The 21,812-nt window shown below is 40.2% G+C and overlaps 1 protein-coding gene across 1 annotated transcript; it reads left to right on the top strand.

Annotated features, from left to right (window-relative positions):
- The first annotated feature begins 8,852 nt into the window (after positions 1-8,852).
- On the top strand, positions 8,853-21,509 carry LOC143473466 (uncharacterized). The gene is made up of 2 exons (XM_076970477.1): positions 8,853-8,976; positions 20,047-21,509. Exon 2 carries the CDS (start codon positions 20,105-20,107, stop codon positions 20,879-20,881), a length of 777 nt encoding a protein of 258 aa, XP_076826592.1. The 5' UTR covers positions 8,853-8,976; positions 20,047-20,104; the 3' UTR covers positions 20,882-21,509.
- The last annotated feature ends 303 nt before the right edge of the window (positions 21,510-21,812 follow it).

The following is a 21,812-nucleotide window of genomic DNA, read 5'->3' as shown; positions in this document are numbered from 1 at the left end:
GATAGGTTGTTGGTCCTGCACCAGTGTTAGCCACTGCACCTCCCCCCTGTATGCTGACTCATCGTTCTTGCTGATGAGGACAACTATGGTTGTGTCATCAGCGAACTTGACAATGTGATTTGAGCTGTACTTTACAGTACAGTCATAAGTCAGCAGAGTAAACAGTGGGCTGAGCACACAGCCCTGGGGGGCACCGGTGCTCAGTGTGATGGTGCAGGAGGTGTTGTTTCCAATCCTGACTGTCAGGAAGTCCAGGACCCAATTGCAGAGGGAGGGGTTCAGGCCCAGCAGTCTCAGTTTTCTAATCAGATGCTGGGGGATGATGGTGTTGAATGCTGAACTGAAGTCGATGAACAGCATTCGAACGTAACTGTCTTTGTTGTCCAGGTGGGTGAGAGCCAGGTGTAGTGTGGTTGAGATGGCATCGTCCGTTGATCGGTTTGGACGATACGCAAACTGCAGTGGGTCCAGTGAAGGAGGGAGCTGGTTTTTGATGTGCCTCATGACCAGCCTCTCAAGGCACTTCATGATAATGGGAATAAGTGCAATGGGATGGTAGTCATTGAGGCAGGACACTTGGGACTTCTTCGGCACAGGAACGATGTTGGACGTCTTGAAGCAGGTAGGCACGACTGCAGTGCTCAGCGAGATGTTGAAAATGTCTGTGAGAACATCTGTGAGCTGTTCTGCACATCCTCTGAGCACTCTGCCAGGTATGCTGTCTGGTCCAGGGGCTTTCCATGGGTTGACTCTGAGTAGAGTTTTCCTCACATCAGCTGAGGACAGGCACAGTACCTGGTCGTTTGGAAGAGGTGTGGTCTTCCTTGCTGTTGTGTGGTTTTGTGCTTCAAACCTAGCATAGAAGGTGTTCAGCGCATCTGGAAGGGAGGCATCACTGCTACAGGCAGGTGGAGGTGGCCTGTAGTCACTGCTACAGGCAGGTGGAGGTGGCTTGTAGTTCGTGATGGCTTGGATGCCCTGCTACATGCGCCGAGTGTCAGCAGTGTCCTGGAAGTGGGCGTGGATTTTCTTTGCATAAGTGTGCTTTGCCTCTCTGATCCCCCGGGAGAGCTTGGCTCTAGCTGTTCTGAGGCCTACCATGTCCCCTGACTTGAAGGCCTTGTCCCTGGTTCTCAGCAGTCTGCGCACCTCTGGAGTCATCCACGGCTTCTGGTTGGGGAGTGTTGTGATGGTTTTGGAGACAGTAACATCGTCAATGTACTTGCTGATGTAGCCAGTCACTGACTCCGTACTCCTCCAGGTTGATGGAGACATCAGATGTAGCAGCTTCTTTGAACATGTCCCAGTCAGTGCACTCAAAACAGTCCTGAAGAGCAGAGATGGCTCCTGGAGGCCAGGTTGTCACTTGCTTCAGTTCCGATGTGGCACGTCTGATGAGCTGTCTGTATGCTGGGATGAGCATAACAGAGGTGTGGTCGGAGTAGCCGTAGTGGGGGCGGGGCTCTGCTCTGTACGTTCCAGGGATGTTTGTGTAGACCAGATCCAGCATGATCCAGATCCAGCAGATCCAGCATTGTTATGTGTTAATGGACAGTTGTAGGGGTTCTACTGATTTTAATATTTAGATTAAGACTAGACTGGTTTTAGGGCTACTTGGACCAAGAGCTTTTATTAGAGGTTAAATGAGCTGTTTTCAACCTTAATCCATTAATCAGTCATGTTTGCATACTGTACCAAGGCCCCAAAAAATCAAATACAAGCAAAGTGAATTCTAACAACACCAAGTTTGTCTTGTGCTGTAGTCTAGCATCTCCTCTCACCTCCAAGTCTGTCTCACCTGGTCCTGCAGCTCACTGCCAATAAACACCCCTCCCTTCCACCAGCAGCAGTGCAGCCCCCCACACACCCCCACCTGCACCACTGCCTCTTGCTCTACCACTCACACCAACACCCCACCTCAATGCACAGCCGTTAACACAAGCAACACACCACGAAGAACAGAGACACCACCTTCTAACTCCTTCACCTCACAACCATCAACACAGTAATCACCACAAACAATAGAAACAAGACTCTCCACTGTAAGAGTCACTTTCTTTGACCTTTCAAGTGCATTAAACACCATCCAACCTTTAAAACTCAGAGGGGAAAATGGACAGGATGTAGGTGGACAGGTCCACTGTTGCCTGGGTCATGGACTACCTGTCTGAACGACCCCGGTATGTGCAAATGGGATCCAGATGGTCTGAGTGCTTAGTCTGCAACGTTGGAGCACCACAAGGAACGGATATTTCTCCATTCCTTTTCACCCTGTACACCACAGACTTTCAGTATAAGTTTGACCTCTGCCACCTGCAGAAATTCTCCGATGACTCTGTGGTGGTAGGATGCATCAAGGAAGACAGGGAGGGAGAATACACAGGCCTAGTAGACAGCTTCGTCATGTGTGAGGAGAATCATCTGACCCTCAATGTGGCCAAGACCAGGAAAATGGTGGTGGACTTCAGGAGGAGAATCAGAATCAGAAGGTTTTTATTGCCATATGTGTGAACAGGTTCACAGCATTAGGAAATTGCTGCGGTACTGGTGCTAACATACAGATAATTCTATGACACAGAATACAAAATAAAACTAAAATTGAATAAACCTCTGCTAACTTACTAAAATAAAAGTAACATACAATTACAGAATTAGACAAAAAAAGAATTACAAAAAATATGTATGTAGTGCAAAATCAGTGCTTCGGTCACTGTAATTCTCAGTGCGGTCGGACGGAGGTAAAAAATATATGGTTATAGTGTATAGGGAGGTGGAAACAGTTTTAGGGTTTATTGTTTGAGTCCTAGAGCAGAGGGGAAGAAACTGTTCTTATGGCGGGAGGTTCTGGTCCGAATAGCCTCCTGCCTGAGGGGAGAGGGTCAAAAATGGTGGTGGACTTCAGGAAGAGAACAACATTAACCAACATAACCAACATTAATCAACATCAAGGGTCAGAATGTAATGTTGAGCTTGAGGACAATTACAAATACCTGGGAGTCATTCTGGACAACAGTGACTTTACTATTTACTACCTAAAGGTTGACATTAAACATAGCTACAAAACTCAGGACACTGCTAAACTCTCTAGGATCACACATCAAATTACACTTTGCACTGCACATCACACTTTACTACAACATTTATATGCACACACTAAGATTTAGTTTTCTTATTTAGATTAATATTCTGTTGTGTATTTAATTTATGACTTCTTTTTATATTTATTATTTGACTTATTTCACATTTAATGTATGTTTTTACCCTTCAAAGCTGCTGTAATAATTGACTTTCTCCCTTGGGATTAACAAAGTTGTCTGTCTGTCTGTCTGTCTGTCTGGATCCATCCATCCATCCATCCATCCATCCATCCATCCATCCATCCATCCATCCATCCATCCATACCGTCATTGGGTTTTCTATTAGGGTCTGTGTTTGTGTTCTCACCATGTCATTTCGTGTCAATTTTGCTTCGTGTTCGGACTTTCTCGATGATCTGTCCCAAGCCTGTTTATATGACCTCCAATATGGAATAGCGTTTACAATTTTTCTCAGTCGATTTGGTTCATTTCTCACATCATGTTTTACATTGGCATCACAACTAGTGCATTTCTCAAAACAGTTAGTGCAAACAGCTAAATTCAATGAACTTTGAATGTTTGAATGCAAAAGCACATACTTCACTCAAAATTATTTGTTTTTGCCTCAAAAGCAAATATTTAGGTCAGTCAATTTGTCAGTGCCATCAGAGTATCTAGTCTGTGTCATTGCTAGAATACTTAGTCATGTTGTCAGTGCAACTTTAAGTCACAGTCAGTGTATACTGTAAGTATATTCTGATGGAAACTAGCTAAGCGTTTGATTTCAAGAATGCTGCACATTCTGTGGTATATGAAATGAAACAATACATGTTACACACAAAATACAAACTTACACAGAACCCAAAGTTACACATCACTGTATGTGGGAGACTGATATAAAGAAATTTGACTGGAATCAAATTTGTACAGCAATATTGTTCGTGCTGCAATTTGTTGACAAAAACAAATCTGATTGAAATTCAGAAAAGACAGACAACTGACTGGAAATACTACAAAATTTTAAACTTACTCTACACCAGGCATACTCAACTAAATTTGTCCGCGGTCCAATTTTGGCAGATACCTGTGACCTGAGGTCCGGTGCGGCAGGGGTGGCGAACGTAAGCTGTTGAGCGGGGGGGGTGGCGAACGTAAAGCCTGGTACTTTCGCGAGTGACTGTAGCGCGTGACTCCACCCACCTCGCGCGACCCTGCGCGAACGGTGGAGGCGTTTATACTTTCGCGAGCGTCACTGCAGTGTTCTCCGAAACGATATGTGGTAGAAACACCCCTCAAAACAGGGGAATGAACATTTACCTGACCAATTTTAATGTTGCTATGTGCTTCAGGTTTGAAAAGTGCTGGAATTTAGGTTAAAGTACTTTAAAATGCTTGAAATTGTAACTACTTGGTTTCACAACAAATATCTGTCTGACTGTATAGTTCGCGCGCGACATTACAAAATTCGAGAGGTGCGCGACCTCGCGAACCGACAGCGCGCGAGGCACTCGCGCACACACGGAGCCACAGCGATTACGTCATTTTCGCCGCGCGGACCCTCGCAGGCAGGCAGGGGTGGGGGGGTGGCGAACGTAACACTCGTGACGGAGTGTTTTTTTTAATAGCCCTGAAATAAATGCTCCGGTTTTGTTTTGGTACGTATCCGGTTAATCAGGAATGAGATTGGGTCCGGACAGGGCTGCGTTCGGGTCCGGATCCGGACCGCGGTCCGCCAGTTGAGTACCCCTGCTCTACACATTCAAAACAACCAGAGTACATACAGCCTCCTCTTGTTGTGTGAAAATGGAACCTCTGCTCCCCTTATGATCTAGTCTTGATATCCTATATGGTATAAGAATGCAAAAATGCAAAACAAAAAATTGGTATAAGAATGCAAAACAAAAAATTTAATACAGTAACATGTCAGAATGTATGTCAATGTGCAGCATTACAGCAGAGAGCACATTTCTGAATTACATACATGTTTTCTCTATGAAATGTTTGAATGATTGAAGACAGTTGTTTTCAGGGCCGGCGCCAGAACATATACAGTGAGGGGGCGTCAGAAAATTTCGGGGGGGGCGGCGAACTTAAGTTGTTGAGCGGGGGGGGGGGGGGGGGGGGCGAACGCAAGTTGTTGAGCGTGGGGGGGGGTGTAACGATTGTCGAGCGGCCGAGGGGGCACCATGTAGCGATTGTTGTAAAATAAATGGGTCTTATTTTTTACCTTGAGGGGGCGGGACACCTCGCCTGAGGGGGCGACGCCCCCATTCGCCCTCCCGTGGCGCCGGCCCTGGTTGTTTTTCCAATATTTGGCTGCACCCAGTGACCAGCTTCAGCCATTGTAAGACCAAGACTTACATGTAAAACATGGTCCACAATTGTTGCCCTTATTTCACTGTTTTGTCCCCTTAGCCTAACACCACACAGTCTTACCCATCTACACCACACAGTCTTACCCTTCTACACCACTGTCTTACACCTCTTCTTGGCTGTTCACCCTGTACATGGCCTTGACTTTCCATTATGAGACTCTGTGATACTGCAATGTTTAGCGTCTATAAATATTTGCCAATTACAGTAAAGGTTCATGAGACGCACCTCTAACCTATGGTTGAGACCATTGGTTGATCTAAACCTTCACCAATTCCCTTTCTTACTGTAACTGAATGTTCAACTGCAAACAATTTAATCAAATTAGGATAAATTACAAAAATGTAACAAAAAAATAAACTAAATAAAAAAAATCTAAAATTATGCCTTAGAGATTATGACATGTTCAGCACTTTTGCATATAATGACCTAGGCGATGACCTAAAGACTCAATGTTTTAGAGGGTAAGACAATTCAACAGTCAATCTGTATAACACATTTTGATAAACATTACAAAAGCAACTGATAATGTAAAAAAACCACAGACAATTGTCTATGTCCATTTGCAAAATGTACAAAAGCGTTTGCAAAATGTTAAACACAATGAGAAATGCAATTATGATGTGCACAAGTCACAAGGAGATGTGGAGATTGAATGAACAGTTTTGAGAATTTCAATTCTGATCTGAGAAGTACGGAGCCCCTAAAGGATCTAGGTAGAAAAAAAATATTTTGAAAGCTAAATTGTTCCCTCAATTTAACAATTCATTCCCTCAATTTAATAAATAATTGCCTCAATTTAACAATTCATTCCCTCAATCTAATAATTAATTCCCTCAATTTAATAAATCGTTCCCTCAATGTATTATTTCATTCCCTCAATTTAACAAACCGTTCCCTCAATTTAATAAATTGTTCCCTCAATTTAATAAATCATTCTCTCAATTTAATAATTCGTTCCCTCAAATATGGAATAACACAGTAGTTTAGGACCAACAGTTTTAACAGGGTCATCTCTCCTACAGCTCTCATACAGACTGGTATGTTGTTACCATAATGAACTAATAATGCTTTATGTATGTGTGTATGCTATCAGTAGTCAGGCTCATGTAGCGAGAACTCTGCACAAACTCTCATTTACTATCATGGCTCCGTCGGTAATAAGTTAACCTCCAAAGTACACTACAGTGGTTGCTTGCTAGCTGACTAGCTAGAAAATTGAGAAAACATTAGCAAAGTTAGCTAACATTTTATTAATTTGTTGTCTATAATGTAGGCTATAGGCACTCGAGATGGATTACTACTCATTTAACAGCTTCATCGAGTTCATTCGAAGTCGTCACATTGAACAAGCGAGAGTCCAGAATTTCATCAGTGAAAAAGTAACGCTGTGCCTACTTCAGTATCTTACAAGTAGGCCATATCAGTCATTGCTTTGTTTACATGGTGTTGTTCAAATTAATGTAACTAGCTTATAAAAGTTGTGTACTGATATGAATACAAATTGACATGGAAGCCAAGAGTAAATATTCTGCGTTTAAAGACAAGAGTCATAACATCTATGGTTAGTGCATAATTTTAATAGGCATTCATATCTAAATAAATATAAATAAAAGTCTTTTTAATATCATCTCATTAATATCAGCATTTTGGTTTGGTTGTAAACAGAACACCACAGGAGTATTTCATATACAGTAGCACTGTTAAATTAGTCACACAACACAGACACCTGGATGTCTAGCTAGCCTTTTCCTATTGGACAGGTTCATCTTTGGGCTTAAAGTACCTTGCTAATGCTTAAAGTACCTTGCTTGTATTTTATGTTTGTTTTAATTGTAAACCTGTGAAGATAATGTGACAATTATAACAAAAAAAAAAATGGTCTCTTTGTTTCCAGAATTGATTTCTTGTTATACAAGATGTCTACAAGATTTTACAGGAGCAAAAAAGACATGAATAAAGTTGGGTTGTACTACTTTTGTACTGTTTGTAATTTTTCATAGATTTAAAATTATACCAATTTTTTCCTTGAGTGTAAGGTATAAATTAATACACATGTAGAGATCTTCAGGAACAGTTCAATTGTACTCTGCCATTATGTAGGTACACAGACTGTAAACATCCTCATCACAAGCGATGTCACTGCGATGTAAACAGTCTGTCTCACAGTTGATGATTTCCTGTTCTGACACATGACATAAGTAGTCTTCAGATCCATACAGTTCTGGAACTGTGTACATTACATTAGGCCGCCCGTGGGGAACATTTTCATTCCTTGAGGGACGGATCAGATGGCTATTCCAGCATTCTCTTCCATATTAATTTTCGTGAATATCCATCGATTGCACCATTAATACAAATACCAAACGGTTTAAGTTTATCGTATGAATCCACATGCCATATGTAATTTGGACCCTTTGCATAATAAACTCTCCTGTTCAGACGCCTTGCTCTGCGGCTATGTGTTCCATCAGGATCCAGGGTGGACAAAATTAGACCCACATCCTCTTTATGAACTCTGACACCTTGCTCTATGCATTTACTATGCATCCACCTATACCCATGGAGGTATATGCTCCAGGCCCTTGCAGCTAATTTCAGATGAACCGGATGGTCTGCCCAATGTCATAATAGGTTTTCCTCCGAAACAACCCATTTTTACATAAAATACGTTTAAGGTATGTCAGAGATAAAACAATGCCATGTTTAACAGCCAAACCTGAAGTATGTCCAGATATTTTAAACCAAGTTCAAAATAAAATATAATCAAATTTAAGCGGTTCATGACATCTGGTGTACTGCATGTTATGCACAAAATCAGATATTTGAGGTTTATTTAAATGATTTATTAAATTGAGGGAACGGTTTGTTAAATTGAGGGAATGAAATAATAAATTGAGGGAACAGTTTGTTAAATTGAGGGAATGAAATAATAAATTGAGGGAACGATTTGTTAAATTGAGGGAATGAATTATTAAATTGAGGGAATGAATTGTTAAATTGAGGCAATGATTTATTAAATTGAGGGAATGAATTGTTAAATTGAGGGAACAATTTAGCTTTCAAAATATTTTTTTTCTACCTAGATCCTTTAGGGGCTCCGTAGAGAAATGAACCGAATCGACTGAGAAAAACTAATAAATCTCGCTCCTCTCAGCGTTTGTGTCCGCCCTATCGCTCCATGACGCCCTCGACCTCACACTGAGTGGGCAGTGCTGAATGTATTGAGATCATATTACATTTCTTTTTAAAATTAGTTTATGTACTTTTTATTTTAAATGATATCTAGTAATATGCACTGAACTAATGTATACTGATTATAGACGCTTAATATTTGTTTTTAAGTTTTGAAGGATTACGTGACCCCCCTTTATAAACCCCACAGTGGTTTGGTCCACTGTCCTACCGTCACCATCGGGCATTTCAGACCACAGGTTTCTTAACCTTAATCCGTCGTTTAGTTGTGTTGCATCTATTAGTCTACTGTGTTGGTGTCTGGACGTGTTGGACTACTGGTTGACCTTATGTAAGTACTTAACTTAGTAGTACGTAACACGAACACGTAACATTTTTAACCAGATTATTTTGTTCGTTCCGGTACCTCACGATTGAATCTCGTGTCAATGTTGTAAGCTGTTTTTATAATAGATGTTCTACCGCCAGATATATTATTTGTTACTATACAAATATTACTACATTTGGTTCTTTTGTTTAGTAGCTCAGTGACAAAGAAAAAAGCTAGTTGGAAGTATGCTAGTAGTTTTATTATAGTTATTGACGTGCGCTTTTGATAATACACCGGCGAAAAGGAATAACTCACTGAACACGGACATAACTGGTTAAACAGGGATTAATTTTAACAGTTATACAGCTTTATTATACAGTACATTAGCTTTAACTACATAAAGCTCAAAATATTTTCTTTAAAGGCTTACGCAGAAGATTCTGAGATCAATATCCTTGTAACGACTCGGTGAAGCAGGCTTGACGCAAATGCAGGAGATCTTATATTTACAATAATTTATTAACACACATGCAAGGAAGACTACAACAAAGAAGACATGAAACACAGACAAACCAAACAACACTACTGACAAACCACACACAGACAAATCAAACAAGGCTACTGAAAACAACCAGGTGATACTACAGCAGTGTCTCTCAAAGTGTGGGAATTTCCCCTTCTTCTGAGGTAGGGAATGATAGAAAAAGTTTGAGAACCACTGTACTACAGTAATAGACATCTCAGTGAACACGGACAGAACCACTGACTGGGAAAGTTACACACAAGAGACACAAGCGATAACCAGCAACATGAACTGGTAAGACACAGGGTTAAAATAGACAAAACTACGATCTAATGAGACTCAGGTGAGACCAATTCACAGGATGAGGACACGATACAGGGGCGTGAAGGTAGACACAAAAGGGCATTTCAAAATAAAAGCTCCAAGAAGAAAGCAGAAAACAAACCAAAACGAGGGGTTGCAGAGGGGACCGTGACAATCCCATTTTTAATCAAATCAAATGTATTTGTATAGTGCTTTTCACAACATATGTTGTCACAAAGCGCTTAATGACTACAGTAATGGCGCATTTCCACTAGGGCCTGCTTGGCGCGGTACGGTTCGATACGGGTCGATTCGCAACGGAACGGTACGGTCGCGTTGTGTTTCCATTACAATGGTGGACCAACACAATGTGGGTGGAGTCGCTGTTGGCGCACGGGTTGTAGTGTCGTGACATCATTTGTATGCGACCACAACACCGGCACAACACCCCTTAACAAATAGCATTATTGTATCTTATTTATCTTTATCTTCATTATTGTATGTGGTTGCTCTAATTATTGATAATATTTTGGTATTACTCAAACAGGCTGAACACACCCTGCATAAAAAGCATCAGTCATACAATCAAATGAAATCAAACTTTATTATGAAATAGATATTTAAAGTACAACATATGTAAATAATATAGTTATAGTTAAAAAAAGTGCAAAAAGCAAATATATACGTATAGCTTTATATGAAATAAATATTTATAGTACTACAAGCAACATTTTGTGTGCTTTTACTGGCGTCTGTCTCGCATGGTGTTCACAAGTTCGCCAAGCACCCCGAGGAAAGCCCGGTTGAAGGAAACATTTTCCGCCAACTCCGCTCGCCTCGTCAGTGGAAGGGGAATCTTGAACGTAAAAAATAACAAATATTAAACACAAGCATTCCCGTGAAAGCAACAACAATATAGCGTAACTGCACAAAATGTGTAGCACGTCATCGCTGCTGATGCTTTGTTTATGGCTACAGCTAACTAGCAACTAGCAAGGCTAAGAGCTAGCTATTGTACAGTAGTGACTGTGGTGGTAACATTAACTACAAACAGCTCTAAATTCCTGCGTTTACAATAGATGCGTTCATATTACGTTCATATTACATCTTTTACGAGCCTAGTAGTAAAACTGAAATCACAATACACTCACCATTCTCCGTGGCCTCCAGCACCGACATTGCCGTGTCTGTCCAGCTCTTTCTCTTCCGTTACTGGCTGGCCGGTGACCGTATATGACATCCATTTGCTGGAACCATTTCCAGTCTTTGCGGTTTGCTCCGCTGCGTCCGTTATGGTCCTTCACCGCCCGGTAATCGCGTTAAGCTTTTTTAGCTTGGACCGACCGGCACTGCTGAACGGACCGCTGGTAGCCATGAGTGGCCATTAGCGCGGAAACCTCGCTAAAAACCTTTACATTTCTAGTGGCCTCGTCCAGTTCGCCCTGGATTTTTTGATCGCTGATTATTAACAGAAAGGTTTGTACCTCGGCGTTTGACCAGGGAACAGACTTCGCTCCTTGGGTTTTAAAAATGGCTGAGGAGTCCATAGCATAGCGGAGGAGTCGCTCTCCTGACGCAACCTGTGACGACACTCCCTGGCCAATCAGTGTCATGCTGTCCCTCCACGTCACAGAACTGTACCGCTTCGGAACGGTTAGAACCTCAAGCGAGTCGGTACGAAAAAAGTACCCAAAGGGGCCGGCTCACAGGGAAGTGGTACTAATGGAAACACTCACAAACCGTCGCGAATCGAACCGTACCGCGCCAAGCAGGCCCTAGTGGAAATGCGCCATAATTCATACTGAAACCGGCTTCATGTTAAGATTATGTTTAGGTGAGATCATGCCATTCTCCTTGTTCTTAGGACAAGTACACCCATATATATATAGTGCCCATCTACAGGCCATTCTTAATATTACTGGCTGAACATATTAAATCCTGTAGATTACATATACAGGTGCATCTAAAAAAATTGAATATCATCAATAAGTACATTTATTTCAGAAATTCAATACGAAAAGTGAAACCCATATATAGATTCATAACAAACAGAGCGATCTATTTCAAGTGTTTATTTCTGTTAATGTTGATGATTATGGGTCATTCCATATCAACTCAACCAATGGTCCTCACCTGACCATCTCGGAATCCCTTCAACCTTTCCCCATTTGTAGGCAGATATGTTTCATGGAAAAATCCAAAGTATTTCTGTTACATGTTCAATATTTCAAGAGTTACAGCCGTTTTTGTAACCCGACCCTCAGACGCTATTTAGCCACTTTTGCGAAAGTGGCTAAATAGCAATATTTGAATGTGAATATCTCTAAAACTATTAGAGCTAGAAGGCTGGCAAGTGTAAAATGGAGACAAAAAATTATTATATCGCAATCAATACTTAGTGTTGACTTGTAACTCAAGTCAAGTTGGGTAGCCCAACTCAAAAGTAGCCCAAAAACCGCCTTCTGATTTTCAGACATTATGTAAAAAAAGCTACCTCCCTCCTGCCTTAAGTCCAGTTTGTTTTGGTCAGTTTATGTTTTCAACTTGATTGGTCGTGCTGAAGACATTATTGCTCCGATTCAATCGACATAAACATCATACAGGCGGTCCCCGGGTTACGAGGTTCCCGAGTTAAGATTTTTCGTGGTTCGACACATCTCCCATTTACTGTATAAAGCCTTGTTTGGATCTAAGTGGTTCTGCGTCGTAAACAGAATTTGGTGTTTGGTGTGCACTGCGTCAGGATAGGCCTTTAGCCTTAGTTAAACGCAGCTATGGATAAAGGTATTTGCCAATAGGCTAGCTTTTAGGATACGATAACTGCGTATAGTACGTTATTTACGTACAGTATGTACGTATTTTCTGATTTACACCGAAAATCGAGGACCGCCTGTATTTCAGACATCGGAAGAGCTTCAGAGATAAATTCAGTATTTTATCTTTATTCTGATGATGAAGTTTAATTTTTATCAGAAATATAAGTTTTTTTTTTTGAGCCGGTACAGGTGGTCAGATGATCTGGTTCATCATGGCCGCCTTACGGCGTAAGGTGTAATACATGAACAAAAGCACAAAATGTATGTCCTAATAATCCAACACAAAATATTTATTAAATATTTTATATATTAAAACCACACTGAAACATTTCAAGTTGGTTAAACTCAGCAACATAAGTTCCCCTGCTGCCTTAAAAAGCTGAGTAAACTCAACTTGAAGGAAACCTTTGTTACAACTCAAGATGTTAAGTTAAACAAGTTGTTCAAATACTGATTATTCATTGTTTCAACTTGATGCACTGAATTAAAACAACTTACTGTGTTTAACTTATCCATTTTTAAAAGGATCTATTTAGTTAAATAAACTTGCAATTCCTGACTGGTGTAACACATACATTCAAGTTAATAAAACTTCAGCAATATTCACATAACTTATTATTTTAAGTTAACCATGCTTATGTTTTTAAGTTATTTCTAACATTGTTGTTACTTAATGATACTTAAGCTTACACCTTGGCTGTTGGTACATCTTTCTTAAAAAAAAAAAAACGTACCCAAAATAAACTGAATGGAAAATGTTCAATTTTGCATGTTCACTTCAATTCTTTATTAACTCCTTTTTAGACAGTAAAGAGAGGATCACACAGTCACTCAACATTTCTGTTGTTATTTTACATACGCTGTTCAAACCAGGTCATCACTCTTCCAACATGACATCAACACGGTGAGCCTAACAGTGCTAAAATAAATACAAGTGACTGTACGGAACAAACACGTATGACCAAAACAAACCACATAATAACATAATCCATCACATTTAACCAAACATTTACTCTTTTAGCGTACTGCTTCGTGCCGCAAGTGCTCATGGGAGGTAGCGTACTCCATGCTCCGCCCCTATACACCAGTGGCAACGCCACGATAGTTTAATAATTTAAGAGTCTAAAGAGTAAAGACAAATTCTTCAACACCAATAGATAAATAGAATGTTACAATGCACGACATATGTTAATTTTGCAGGTTTTGAACAATGAAAACCCGCTGTCGCTGCTGTGTGCTTCCGTTGTAAATGCTACTCCAGCTTGCCAAACTCCACTTGGTGAATCACGCTGCATTCAGATTGCCATCCGGAGTCAGGCGTGTCCCTCCGCCGCTGAAAGTACTTCCCTATAGTTGATGTTTTGTCGCTCCTTGTTAATATTAATTGCTATGCCGCTGTAAAAAAGTGGTTAGCCCAATGCTCCCATGGTTTTAAAGTTGTAAAAATATTCCAATTTTTTCTAAATTCTAAAATGGTGCCTACATCTCTGCATATTCAAATCTTCCCACTTTCCTTTTTTAACCAATAACTTACAAACATAAGTTAAATAAACTTGGGCAATTCTGAAAAACTCACCAGAAGTTAAGACAACGTGGTATTTTAAGTTATTTTTATTTAAGACGAAGGAATTTGAGTTGAATATCCTAAACCTACCATGGCAATTGGAACTGAAAAGAAGTGAGTTCACATAACATAATGTGGCTGTAATGTTTTACAGTGCAGGGGTGGAAAGTAACTAATTACATTTACTCACATTACTGTAATTGAGTACTTTTAATGAGTAATTTGTAATTTTCTGAGTAGTTTTTGAAATATGTAATTTTTACTTTTACTTGAGTACATTTTGACCCAAGTAGTTTTACTTCACTACATTTGAACGCCCTCACATTACTGAGTAAAAAAATACTGATGGTGAAAAATTAAATGCGGGCAGAAATGTAAACTTCTGAGTCCCAGAACCGAAGGCCAATTGCATGGCCTTGCCTTGCGCACGCCCTTTCCATTGTCTCATAATCAGGTCGTAATCTGGTGCACTTTTTTCCAAAAGGATGAGATTGTTCTATTTTTAAATCTTCTATCTTTCAGGTTCTGTGGGATCCTGTGGGATCCTGTGGACATTTTATTGTGAAAAGTGGATTCCTGTGGGCACTGTATTTTGAATAGTTTGATCCTGTGAGCGTTTTAAATAGTGGAATCCTGTGCGCATTTTGTTTTATTTTGAGATGTGGGATCCTGTGGGCATTTTATTGTGAATAGTGGAATCCGGTGGGCACTGTATTTTGAATAGTTGGTTCCTGTGAGCACTTACTTTTAAATTGTGGGATCCTATGAGCATTTTAAAATTTTTGATGTGGGATCCTGTGGGCATTTTATTGTTAGTGGAATCCTGTTGCATTTTAGTTTGATTTGTGGCATCTTGTGGGCACTTAATTTTGTGTGCATTTTGTTTTTTGAATAATTTGTTATTTAAATTTCTTTATTCTTATCATAGTGTTGACAATAGGACTGAAAATTGTTTACACTTTATGGTACAGGTTCTGACTGTCCTTGTGCTGTGAGGAAGTATGTTCCTGATCCCAGCTGTTCTTTTTGCAAGTGTGGATGTGCACTTAAATACACTTTGAAATCGATTAAAACAACTTGTGCTGAATTTGGTTCATGATTCATCCATGCATTAAATAACTGAAAGTAACTACGTAACTTTTACTCAAATTACATTTTAAATGAAGTAATTTTGTACTTTTACTCAAGTTAATTTTGAGATGGGTAATTTTACTTTTACTCTGAGTAGATTTTAAGCAAAGTAATGATACTTTTACTCAATTACAATTTTTCAGTACTCTTTCCACCTCTGATTTAAAACTAAATATAATCATAATACTTGTAATTCTTTTAAACTTTATTTGCATAATTTCTTTGAGTTGTCTGGTATCCTATAATTAATTAACAGTAATGAATAAATAATGAATCATGCCTGTTTTAAACATATTGTGTTAACAGAATCTTTAGGTTACAGCATTTTATCAGAATATTAATAGAAATGTGTTTTATTTCACCATAATGATTACCTGACTTATTTATTATTAATTAATTTAAAGATAAAATTATTCAAAATATGGTACACTTCAACCCCCGCTCAGAAAAATTTCAGGCTCAGGAATTTTTCACACTATCACCCCTGAATCCGAAACCACTTTCAGTATTGCCCTCCGTGCAGAGAGCGAGCACGTGCGACCCTCCACGCACAGAGAGCGAGCATGTGCGTGTGAGCGAGCTGTAGTTGAGCTACAGAGAACGTTCAGCAAATGAGCAGCGCTAGAAAATGTCATTTAGTAAAATTTGTTTTAATTGTTTTTAATGCTTGAAATATAGGCTCAGTTCGGCTACAAGTTATACAACAAATTATGCAAGTTTTATTTATTTGCTGTTATTTTTATCAAATTGTTTAACTAGACTATTGTTATTCAAATATATTTGCCAACAAATATATTTTTATTATTAAAATATTTGTTAAATAATCCTTTATCAACGATATTAATATAATGGTTTTAATAGATTAATTAATATTAATATCGATAAGTCTTATAGTTCTGGTAGCACCTCCTGCTACCTTAAGAAAAATAAATAAAAAGAACAAAGAGACATTTTTGAATGGCTCTTTAAAAGGGACGGAGCGAAAAGACCCTATGACGGAGCCATAATTCCCATCATTAATACACTCGTACTCAAAGCTATTTTATATTTCACCAGAAGATGGCAGAAGACCTGGCCTATACTCAGGGCCTGAAATTCATTTTTCAAAATTAGTGGGAATTCCCCCCTTTAATGTGTCACATAAGGGGGATTTCTACATTTTGGGGGGGATATTACTGGTGAATTATTTATATATATATATATATATATATATATATATATATATATATATATATATATATATATATATACATATGTGTATATATAATATACCCTGATCTGTCCTCTCCTTGGTCTTTTTTTTTCTAAAAAAAAGAAAAACATTCCAACTGCTTTCTTGGAGGGCCAAGCTCTGAAATTAGCATACATTGGTTAGGCTTGTTATAACTTAATTTTACGTCTGTTTTGTGTGCTGAAATGTGTCATCACATCACAATCAGCTGACTGGGCATCAGGCAGAATTGTATGCATTGCAGTAATCCAGGGTTGCCAACTCTCACGCAATGAGCGTGAGACACACGCATTTGACCGTCTTCACACGCACAAACGCCACATCCCATTTCTCACGCTGAAAAAAATCTAGTTTATTTATCTCTGATCTACATCTATGATTCAATGAGTTACTAGTTCGCTTATATCGCTCTGATATAATACTTAAATGTGTCCATTTTACACAGCCCCCAGTAATTTACACACGCATACCCCGCCCCCGGCCAATATTTTACACACACGCCGCCCCGCCCCCCCCCCCCCCCTAAAATCAAATCTCACTCAAAGTGATAAAGTTGGCAACCCTGGTAATCTGTTTTTTGCCCTTCTCCTCCGTTATTGACCACCTCTTTTCAGATCTTTTCAGTGTTGCTGTATGAGAGACACTAGCCGAGTGGCGACTTAAAGTCGATGTTTTGTAGCATCGGCTGGTAAAAGGCACAGCACTGTACATTTTACAAATCGAGCAGCTCATTTCAGCGCTATTAAGTTCGATCCAAGGAATATATTCTTGGTCTGTTGGACTGAAACATATCTTTGGACTGCTGCTTTAGTTTACTACCGTCACCTGTGTGTGAATCCTGAGGATTAGTTTGATCAACGTCACCGCCGCTGCGGTGCTAGGAAGAGTGAGAGCGCCGAGTGCAGCGTCCAGTACGGAAGTCGGTCTGTCCGACTATCTGTCCGTCTCACAATACAAACGGAGCTATTGTTTTGCTGAACGTTTTCGCTGTAATTGTGTGCGGGAGTTTCCCGCATTATTATGGCTAAAATTGCGGGAATCGAAGAAATAGTGTGCAATTCCCGCAATCCCGCACTGAAATTCAGGCCCTGTATACTGCAGATCTCGAACACCTTTTACAGATACGCTGTAAGAATGACATGAAGACAGTGGGGAACCGTCAGGACCCTCTACGCCCTCTCAGAGGGCCTAAAATATTCTTAATATAATTATCCAATTTTATTTTATCTACTTACAGTTTGACATTCGACATCTAAACAATTACAAAAATATAAGCAAATAAAATATTCACCCGTGTCTATTCAATCTGTGTTGGAAGGTGAGGGGTTAAGTGGAAGCCTGTGAGCCTGTGTCTCCCCCTATAAGGACTGTGATGCCCGCTGTTCGTTTACAGAGGGCCTGGCAGTTATAATTCAGCGCAATACCAGTTTCAAATGACAGCAAAATTGACCAATCATATCTTCTCTCTTAGTGGGCGGGCTTAACTGTATGATAATTTCCGCCCGCTGTGGCGACACTAGCTGTCGTTAGCTAGTTTTGATTCATCCCTTTGACATCCTCGTGCGCATTGTTTACATATTCCGCTTCCGAGAACCACGGAGCTGTGAACCTTATTTTGTTTGGAAACTTATTTTGCTTAAGACATTATCTAGTACAGATATTATTGTTTATTGCGTTTTTAAAGCTGTACTGTCGTCTCAGTTTTTCTTTATTGCAGTTTATTAAGAAAGGGAAAAAAAATTTTCGGGGGGGGGGGTTGCGGGCCCAGGTTTAAAGGTCACGGTTCGCTACTGCATGGAGATCAATGTTGAGGAACAGTTGGAATAAAGTGGATGTGTTTGATCACATGTGCATGTTTTTACCTGCATTTTTAATTTTTTAATATGTAAATGTAAATTCATTTATATAGCACTTTTTTCAGCCTTTGCTCCATAGCGCTTTTCACAACACATGTTGTCACAAAGCAGCTTTACAATCGTATGGGTCCAGATTCCTAATGATCAAGCCAAAGGTGACAGTGGCAAGGAAAAACTCCCTATGGTGGTGGGGATTAGGAAGAAACCTCGGGAGCACCAAGACTCAAAAGGGGACCCATCCTCCATTTGGGGGCCCGCTAGCACAAGTCGGTATTTTTGGTCAAAAAGTAGTTCTATAGTTGTGGTTCTTGTTCCCTGGCCAAGTAGTCACAGTCCCTTCAGTGCAGATGGTGAGCCTCAGGTAGGAGCTAGCATCAGCATGCAATCGTCTTGGGTAGGAGCATGCAAAAAGATAGACAATACAGACTGAGTGTGTGGACATCAATTTAAACCATCATTAATTTAAACGTATATAGCTCACGTGCAAGTGATAAGCATGTGGCTCCGGCAGGCTAATCTATAGCAGCATAACTAAAGGGAGGGGTTCAGAGGTGACCACAGTCATGAGGGCTCACTGAGACATTGTTTTCCAGTCGCAACTGAACAACGCAACTGAACATTAGCACTCTTCGCTCTCTCCCTCTATCGGTTTCAAACACACCTTACAGCAAGGACTTGTTTGGTCTACGTCTGACGCCGCAAAACCAAACCAACTCCAGATCACGGAGCTAGTTACTCTTTTCTTGAGCACAAGCTCCCCTGTCATGTTTGTGTGTGTGTTGAGGGTGGATGGGTGGGAGGTGCTAAACTCACTGAACTACGGGAGCCCACAGTGCAGCGTCGGTGGTGAAAATTAAAACTCAGAAAATCGATTTTCTTAAAAACACATCGTCCTTAACTGTAAATTCGAATTAATAGATAATATCGATTAATCGCCCAGCTCTATTACACACACAAGCTGGGTTATACATCCTTTTACACAGTATTAACACAGTATCTCTGAATCTCATTATACACACATAGGTAGTTTTATTTTCTAACTCCCCGAACTAGCTAGTAATGCATTTGTTATATAGCTGTTGAGAGAAATGATAAAGGAATGGTGACAATGTTATGCACAGTAGTCATTGTATTATACACAGTAATCTGTAAAACCATTTTAAAGGACCATGAAAAGAGTAAATTTTTATGACTGCAAAAAAATGTTCTTCGTCCTCAAACAGTAGGAATAGGACCCTGCCAAATTCACAGCAGTGAAAATCACATTACGAACCATGAAAAGAACATTTTCTGTGATATCTTGGTGCTGCCCATAGATTAATTCTCTGATGCAAAGAGACACAATAATTTAAAACATCAAATCACACTGCTGGAACTCATAAGGAGCTTCAACAGATCAAAGCAGCTCTGCAGCACCATGAGTGAGAGAGGAAGGAAAACAACTTTGAATATGAAGTTGATGAGCCCTACAAAATAAAAGTCCCTATAGCCTGAACAATGGCACTAGATCAAACAGAGAGCGACATGTATCACAAATTGGATACGTGTTTTTATTTTAGTGAAGGAATGAAGCCTAGCTCTTTTCTTGATGGTTTTTAGTATGAATGTCTTTAGTATTGTGCAGAGCCCAAACACTTCTCATAATTGTTTCATCTTTTTCCCTTTAGAAATCAATAAAACACATTTATCTATGAGGAGTACGTCAGACAGCTGAAATCAGGAAGCATGGAAAAGGAGAAAAGCTACCACTGCTCAGAGTGTGGGAAGAGTTTTACTACACAGAGTAATCTCAACGAACACCAGCGAATTCACACAGCAGAGAAGCCATATCACTGCTCAGAGTGTGGGAAGAGTTTTATTCAACAGAGTAATCTCAAGCAACACCAGCGTATTCACACAGGAGAGAAGCCGTATCACTGCTCAGAGTGTGGGAAGAGTTTTAATCAGCAGAGTCATCTCAAGCAACACCAGCTCGTTCACACAGGAGAGAAGCCATATCACTGCTCAGAGTGTGGGAAGAGTTTTAATAATAAGAGTAGTCTCCACAAACACCAGCGCATTCACACAGGACAGAAGCCGTATCACTGCTCAGAGTGTGGGAAGAGTTTTAATAATAAGAGTAGGCTCCATGAACACCAGCACATTCACACAGGAGAGAAGCCGTATCACTGCTCAGAGTGTGGGAAGAGTTTTAATCAACACAGTTCTCTCAAGCAACACCAGCACATTCACACAGGAGAGAAGCATTATCACTGCTCAGAGTGTGGGGATAGTTTTAATCAACACAGTCATCTCAAGCAACACCAGCGCATTCACACAGGAGAGAAGCCATATCACTGCTCAGAGTGTGGGAAGAGTTTTAATCAACACAGTTCTCTCAATCAACACCAGCGAATTCACACTGGAGAGAAGCCATATCACTGCTTAGAATGTGAGAAGAGTTTTACTCAACACAGTAATTTCCTGCGACATCAGCGCATTCACACAGGAGAGAAGCCATAACGCTCATAGTGTGGGAAGAGTTTTTCTAATCTTTGTAATTTCAAGCAGCAGCAGTGCATTCAAAGTACAAATACTTTGCTCCCTTACTTAAGTAGAAATTTTGGGTTTTGATACTTTTCTGGAGTAAAAAGCCAACTTTTTACTTCTACATCTTACATTTTTACCCAATTATCTGTACTTTTTTATTTTGGCTTGTTGTTCAATCTGGCAGGACACATTTAAAAGAAAAACTATCCAGATAGATCGTGCCATCCAGATAGATTGTGATCTGGCTGTGGTGGGAAGTATTAACATGTGCCATTCCAACACCCTGTTGCGTTTGTGCGTGATCCATCACCCATGTCCAGTCACACTCCAGCAATGACATAGCAGACATGTAACTTAGTATGAAGATGTTCATGGCAGAGACTTGAGAAATTGAACAAAATGTCCCAATTGAGCACCAGCGAGGAAATTGGTAGCCAGGAAGACCCTGCACTGTATATCAAAGGTCACCCGTGGTAGGTTTTTGTTTTTGTTTTGACAAGGTTTTCTTGTCATTTGTGTATTTGTCGTCATGTTAATAAATGTGTCATGTACCACTCCCTCACTGCCCCCACCTTGCCACTGGGACGATATGGTTTTAATAAATTTGCATTGTACTGAAATGTTTTCCTTTTCAATGGGCATATATGCCACGGGTTAAAGTTCACCGTCACCATGGCGGATTTTCCATCCGGGGGGAAAAAATCCGTCAAATCATAGTAATAAACCACACGTGCGCTATCTGAAATATGATCCTCTCACTGGCGCTCATCAGCGCTGGATGGATGATGGCGGTTTCATGTGATTGACTTGCGGGTCATCCCACCTTCTGATTTTCGGACATTAGTAACCTCCCTCCTGCCTTAAGTCCACCTTTGCAGCATGGTGGTCACTAATAGAAACCACC

This window comes from Brachyhypopomus gauderio, chromosome 13 (genome assembly GCF_052324685.1).
Source record: "Brachyhypopomus gauderio isolate BG-103 chromosome 13, BGAUD_0.2, whole genome shotgun sequence".
In the NCBI taxonomy this organism is placed as follows: Eukaryota; Metazoa; Chordata; class Actinopteri; order Gymnotiformes; family Hypopomidae; genus Brachyhypopomus; species Brachyhypopomus gauderio.
The sequence above is the reverse complement of the archived record's forward strand: the minus strand, read 5'-3'. Positions and strand labels throughout refer to the sequence as shown.

Bases quoted from the DNA above. Each gene is read 5' to 3' on its own strand.
- LOC143473466 (XM_076970477.1), top strand. From the start codon at position 20,105: ATGGAAAAGGAGAAAAGCTACCACTGCTCAGAGTGTGGGAAGAGTTTT.